Genomic DNA, 6878 nt, shown 5'->3' on the forward strand with positions numbered 1-6878 from the left:
GATGGGAATTACACGGGAAATGCTCCCATCGGGCAACGGTTGATGAGATCTCGGTGAGGACGTTCCTTCAGCTCACCGGGTATGGTCTTGACTCCTGACGATTCGCTTATCTTGCCGGTGCTCCGTCGATTAACGAAAACAAGCCGTATACTCTCATTGCAGAGTCCGTCGGGATAAACCGGATGGAGCTCCGCGCGACTCGATCTCTGACGTCGACCGCATTCATGTGTTCAAATTCTCCGTGCTTATCACGAACATCCCACAAGGATGAATTATTTAGCTCCGAAAGAGCATGTCTTCTGTCCCAATCTCATTTTTCCGAAAGCTCCGTGCGACTTTCATCAGTCTGCGCTCGCCTGGGTCTCGTTCCACCTCCGCGATCTCGTCAACCATGTGTCTGGCGATTTGGTCGTCGTTTATCTCCGCGTGAGTTCCTTTCGGGCTCATCAGTATTTCTCTGTTTGGAGCCCGGGCGAACGATCCACGGAATCTCCGTATGGGGATGTTTTATCCGGGTTCTCCAATGATACTCCGACTCACTCAAGTCGTTCATTCGGCCCTTTCGAGAGTCGGTTGACGATATCACTATTCTTGTCTTGCAAGTCCCGATTTTCGCGCGGAGGAGGCCGGGGGACCTGTGTTGGCCGATTTTTTCTGGAACGCTCCTGCAAAGTTCTTCTGCAAGACCCCGTATTTACAAGCGATTGTACACGGAGTTCTTCCGCAAGACCCCGTATTTATGAACTGTTGTTCACGGAGTTCTTCTGATGTGTAGTATCCTCGTCTTGGCTGATGGGGAACCGGAAAGCGGGCATGTTGTCGCTTTTCTTCGGGGTTCTGGGGTGTGTTCTGTGCCGAGACTCTGATCGGCACCCGGCTTCATTGGGTTTTTTCGGCTAAAACAAGCGGACTTGTCGGTGATGTTTGAAATTCGCAGAGTTCTCTTCTGACCGACTCTCGCGAATTCTCGCGGAGGCCAGAATACGCGTTTTCAGTTGTGTTGAGGCTTTCCTGATTCCCTTTCTTCAGTGTCTGGAGCTCCGATCGAGCCTGAGCGAGTTTGAACTTGTGGCTCCTCCTCGCCCGAGAACCGCTAACGGGCCGCTCCGGGTCTAATCTGGCCGTCAGCATTCTATTATTTTTTTGGCTTCGCTTATATCGACCTAAGACATTCCTTCCCGCTCTCATTTCAACAAACTCACTCCAAACATTCCCTGTTGAAGACAATCACGTCCTCCGTTCAGGACATTCGTAAGACTCGGGCCATTGACTTCGATTTCTATCAATGTCCGACCTTCTAAATATCACGATGTCAAAAGAACTTCGGAACAATCGCATTCTGTGTCCGCACTCATACGCTTGTACTAGAATCCGTCGGGGATGAGGCTCATCGAGCGATTGAGTTTGCCGGTAGGCAAGCGAGCAATGTCAGAAACCATAACGGTACAGGCTGCGCCCGAGGAATTAGCTGACATGAGGATCACTGTTGTCTGTCATGCGGGCTCTCGCCCTGGCTTGTGGTTTGAGGCCTTTTGACCTCGGCATCTAGAACGACGGGATCTTGGCAAACCCTCAGGTTCTACTCCGACAGGCCTGGATTGAAGAAAAGTTTTTTCCTCCATCCGATCTTAGTCACTTCCGGACACTGTCTCTGACCATCTGTGCGAACTTTCTCTAAAACCCTTTCCGAAACACGTTCCATCAGCGTGTCGAGATCCTCGGCGTGAGCATGACGTGCCATGACGTCAAAAACTGCTTTCAAGAACCAGCTCCCCGATCTGAGATCTCTCAAGGATTCATAACCTCCGACAACTGCGTACGCGATATAAATATCGGACCAGCAAGAAATCCGCCGCGACCGGAGTGGGAAAATATTGCCAAGACCTGAATCGCCCCGATCAAGGTACGCACCCGCGTCGCTCTGAACTTGGTCTCCGTCGGCGGAGCACGTCGATCGATCCCGCGCAGACGTGCCGTTGTCCGGCAGGTCTCCTCGACAGGCCTGGATGAAGAATAATTTAGGGATCTCTCGAAGGCCAGGACAATTGAAGTTGTTGAACATCTCGAAGATGTCCTGTAGATTGACCGCATTGTAGTCACTGCCATAAATGTGATCGAGCCCGCCGTGCGACATGAGAATGAGAACGAAGGCTTGATGGCCCTCGTGCGCGGCCCCGTCAGCGTATTCCGCGAGCCGGGACAGCATCTCGCCAGATGGAAGATCCCTGTGAATCTCGATTGTGAAATTGAACGCCTCGAAAAGAATACGCATCCGTTCTACGTCAAACTCCGAGCCGAGCCTGTCCTTCTCCCTGAAGCCCGGGAAGGTGCGATTGTTGAATATCACACAGAGGCCGCGGGGACTTTTCGTCAAGTCATAGATCCTGGGACCGGATTTGATAGCCCGCGCTTTCTTCACTATGATCTTGTCGGGCAAGTCCGCCGTCGCCGGCGAGCTCGGCCGCCCCGGGAAGGTGATGGCTCCGACAGTTTCCCTTCGGCTTTCTCTGCAGCCGGTCGGACTTCTCCACGGTAATATGGAGGAGTTCTCTGGCGAGAACGGGGATCCGATGCTTCGGAGAGGGAGTGGATCAGGAGTAGGATCTAAGGTGCACGAAAGGGACTGTGCTGTTTCGTTGGCTCTCGCAGACGGGACATCATCCTGGGAATCTAGGACGAAGACATTTGGGAGGAGCTCCACCGCGTCGTACTCTCCGTTCTCTATGAGGGTCCGTTTGAAGCGACGATATGAATCTTCATCTTTGGTCACGATCTCTTCGATTAGTTGCCGAATGGTATACTTTCCACAGATAGCCCCGGCGCCATCTATGACATTGCTCCGAAGTAAGCCTCTCTGCTCCAGAGACTTGGCGAGATCTTCAACACTCAGTAAATTTTGACTCAACTTGTCAAGGAGATCGGGGTCGGTCTCCAGCACTTCCCACGACGACGACATCTTCGGGTCATTGCAGGAGAACATCAGGCACAGACAAACACCACGGGATCCGGGACCGCACCCCGAATCCGTTGGCAGGCGCGATCACCTGTTGCGGAGCTCACGGATTCGAATGATGAATGCCGGAGGAAGTAAACAGCACACAAAACTTGACCGATGTGAGAAGAGCTTCTGCAGATGTTGAGGCTACCGACGTCGCGCGAATCGTTGTCAAACCTAACTCGAAGTCTATCGGAGGAACACCGACTGAGACGGACAGCACTCAATCAGAGCTCGCCCTTCCAACCTCGGCTCGTCTCCTCCGCTGAGCCAGACAGAACGGCGACGCGGCCGACGATTTGACGGGGCGCATGACGTGAGCACTGGACATGTACTCGGACGGAGGAAGGAGCTCACAACATTCATGAATTCGTCTGCTCTCGATTGTGATTCGATCAATCATTCGATCGCTCTCCGTCAATCGGACGCCTCCGTATCACAACCCGTCCATTCTCTGTTGATTGTGGCACTAATTAATGGACGCATCCCCGAATGTACTCGGAGAAAACATGAGGCCGTCCGAAGAGTGCCACGCGCGGTCCCGGAGGCAGTTCACCCCAGTCGCGCTGAGCGGTACACCACATATTCGCATCTTCGTCTGCTCCTCGATTATGTGGTACATTAATCGCCGAATTTCAGCTTTGATGGTTTCATTAGCTGATAGCTTTTTCAGGACTCGGATCTCACTCCGGAGTCTGGGGAGCCAAACGATTTTATCGATCGGATGATGAGATTTTACCGCTCGGGAGAGCCGACGTATTCACGTATACCAGACGTCCAAATCAAATTCCGACTCCGACGGCCAACCTCATCTTTCGAGAGAGGGCGTGCGCTTCTCCACACGAGACCCGAGTACTTAATTCTCATTCGGGCGCACACATGGAAATTCGCGAGTTTCTTCCCGATGGGGGCAGTCTTTCATTCGGGAGAGAATCGCCTTCTGAACCACTGCTCGTTGCGTTGCGTGTTTCTCTACTCGCGACGAGATGGAACCAATTCATGTGGCAGAGCTCAGTCCAATGCTTTTCGAAGAATCATCAATTATCGCGCAACCGTATGAGTTTGTCTCAAGCCGGTTCCGAGTGTTCCATGGAAGACCTCCCAGGCTGAAAGTATTCGGACCGGGACTGCGATCGCAAGCGATGGAAGTCGAGGTGGACGAGGGAGCCAGAGGTTCCTGATCGTGAAACAAGCCTAGACCGCTGGAAACCTTCTAAACTCGGCGAAGGCCATCGAGACGAGTCACGTGCCAGCGTCCCAATTCTGTTGTCATGAATCCCCAAGAGGGTTCATCGGCCCTTCTCATCGAAAAGAAAAGTCCCCGAGTTCTACCAAGACGGCCGATCTCTATGAGATAGGCAATAGCGAATATACAGGGGTAATAGTTTTTTTCATGGCGCTCAAGCACAGGCTTTGAGGAGGCGCGTCCTCATTTGGGAGCCTTGCACCGCCCTTTTCCCGGGAACCTAAGTTGGCTCCCCAAAAACAATCGTATCTACGCGCCTGGAGACAGGACAATGATTCCCGCATTTCTATGCGGCACTTTCTGATTAGGAGCGTCTCCTTCAGCATGTCTGCCGGGGGGAACAGCGCAGAGCTTCTCAAGAGCTCATGCAACGCCCAATACTGGCTGCCAATGGCCAAAACGAACCGATCGCGGGTCGCGGGACATCGCGGATCCCCACGGACCCCCAGTGGCAACTCCTTGCAAAGAAGGATGCGCCTAGTGTACGGCAGAATCTCCGGTCCCATCTGACCTGAAAGCGAATCCTGTCGAGGAGAGGCATCGGTACTATCCATGGATTTGCGCTTTCATGGCATCGATGCGTGGGGCCCGACGCGACGTGAAGCGAGAGCAGACCAAATCTCCTGCTTAGATCGCGACCTTCTTTATTCGACTTCTGGGGCGGCATAACGACTGATTATCTCAGACGCACCCCGGACAGCAGGCCGCAGAACATTCCCGAGGGTTGCTCAGGATTACGGCGCAGAGACGCCTCATGGTGATGCTGCATTCCTTCGATCAGGATGCTTTGAGAAAGCGGGGAGATTGAGTCGACGGACCGGAGACACCAAACACGATCTCGATACCTCGCGAATATGGGCCCATCAGAAACCGACTGAGCACCCGCCAACTTCGATTGGGGCTAAATTCTTGGGGGTCTTTCTCTAATTGACAGAGGGGCTAGGTTCACACCCCTCGGCATCAGCCCGATTCGGAAGCGTTATTTACACTGGCCGAGATTTCTCAAGCAAAAATTCGGACGGATCTCAGTTCTTATTCCTACATACTGTGAATTCTCATATACATGAGTCTTCGTGGATAGAATTCCAGGGAGCGCAACGTTCAGGGGGGCGGTAAAAGTGTGACGGAGCGGTTTCGCACCGTGGAGCGCTTCATTCTATTCCCAACGATCTCGACCGAACCCGCCAGAGGTCCTCGGACTGTCTGGGAGCCTGTGAGCTTGGAATCATTCTAATTAGTGAATCAGAGCACGATGCTTTCATATGATAATAAATGAGGAGACATGATTGTCCTCCAGAACCAATGAATCCTCTTTCGACAGGAAAACGAATATGGGAGTTTCTTCAAGGACATCAGTATCTTAAAATCGATCCTGTGCTGACGAGAAGTCGCGAGACCGGACGAGTGCAGGAGTGTCGGCTTCGCGAACTCGAGATCAACCCACCCGAAGCCGCGCCTTCACTCCGGAACGACCCAGCCGTGAGCTTGACCGAACAGGTGTCTTCGTTCGCAACTGCTGGGGCGGTCCGAACTCCCTGCGAAGGCTACCATGAGAGCGGGTCCCATGGAATTCCGAAAGAGATATTCTCAAACCCACATTCCAGGGACCGCTGAGAGGGTGGGTAAGAGTCTTCTCACCTGATAACCGGGTTCGAAGTCACCCGACCGAGTCTCACAATCAGTCGCAACCTGACCGTGAGCTCATCTAGTCGTGCGCTCAATAAGCTACCATAAAACTCCTTGGATTCTTCGCCGTGAAAGTGCGTCTACCAACAAGACAAAGTTTTCTCCTGCAATTCTGGACCGAACACCTGCGCTGGGCATCGGGCACACTTCCGATACCGATACTTCCGCAGGAGAATCGACTCCGGGGAACCGGATCTCCGTCTCGTGAGTTCTTGAACATTTTCGGGGGCAATGGGACAAGTTCGACACATCATCCGATTTCTTGTTCTGATTATTCTGTCCGTGAAGATCGCTTCCCCGCAAGCCATACAGGAGCACACCGGAGTTGAGGATGAGAACATGCGCGAATGTGTCTTCGAAACTCCTCTGACAACGAATAATGGTCTCATCGTGCGCACAAAAATGCCCGCTGGTTTCGAACGTTCAGAATCCTGCAGGACCGCTCTCAGGAGCCCCGCCGGGAAGTTGCTCAGATTGAGCGTGGATCTCGCCTCACTCGAAGGCGGAAGAGATTTCTTGCGGATGTCAGCGAATCAGAACACGTGGCAGATCGACAGCAGTTGCTCCCCGTGCCTCGGTGGAGTGATCGAGAGCAGCGAGATCACGATCGACTTTCGCCTCACAAATACTTCCAAATTCCATCTGAGATTCAAAACGGTCGAGAGAACTTGTCCGCCGCTCGAGATCGCACCTCCCCTGGCAATCAAGAGCAAGGATGGCGCGATGGAGACAATCGGTTCGAGCCTTGAGCTCGAATGCCTCAGAAGGTCCAACTATGCTCTGATTGGCGAAAGCCGACTCTCTTGTGAAGTTTCCTCCGACGGTTCAGTCGAGTGGAGTGCGCCCCTTCCGAGGTGTGAAAGAAGATCGAATTGTCCCAGAATCGAGAAAATCGACGAGTTCTCTGGTCGATTATCCTTCCACCACCGCAAGAACGAAAATTACGACTGT

The 6878-nt window shown here is 52.9% G+C and overlaps 1 protein-coding gene across 1 annotated transcript; it reads right to left on the reverse strand.

Annotated features, from left to right (window-relative positions):
* Window positions 1–1579: 1579 nt before the first annotated feature.
* On the reverse strand, window positions 1580–2956 carry LOC100907590 (caspase-7-like). Its single transcript, XM_003738153.1, has one exon. It carries the CDS (start codon window positions 2954–2956, stop codon window positions 1580–1582), a length of 1377 nt encoding a protein of 458 aa, XP_003738201.1.
* Window positions 2957–6878: the final 3922 nt, after the last annotated feature.

This window comes from Galendromus occidentalis, unplaced genomic scaffold (assembly GCF_000255335.2).
Source record: "Galendromus occidentalis unplaced genomic scaffold, Mocc_1.1 scf7180000075782, whole genome shotgun sequence".
In the NCBI taxonomy this organism is placed as follows: domain Eukaryota; kingdom Metazoa; phylum Arthropoda; class Arachnida; order Mesostigmata; family Phytoseiidae; genus Galendromus; species Galendromus occidentalis.

What these genes read in the sequence shown, in the direction of transcription:
- LOC100907590 (XM_003738153.1), bottom strand. Translation starts at nt 2,956, where the DNA reads ATGTCGTCGTCGTGGGAAGTGCTGGAGACCGACCCCGATCTCCTTGAC.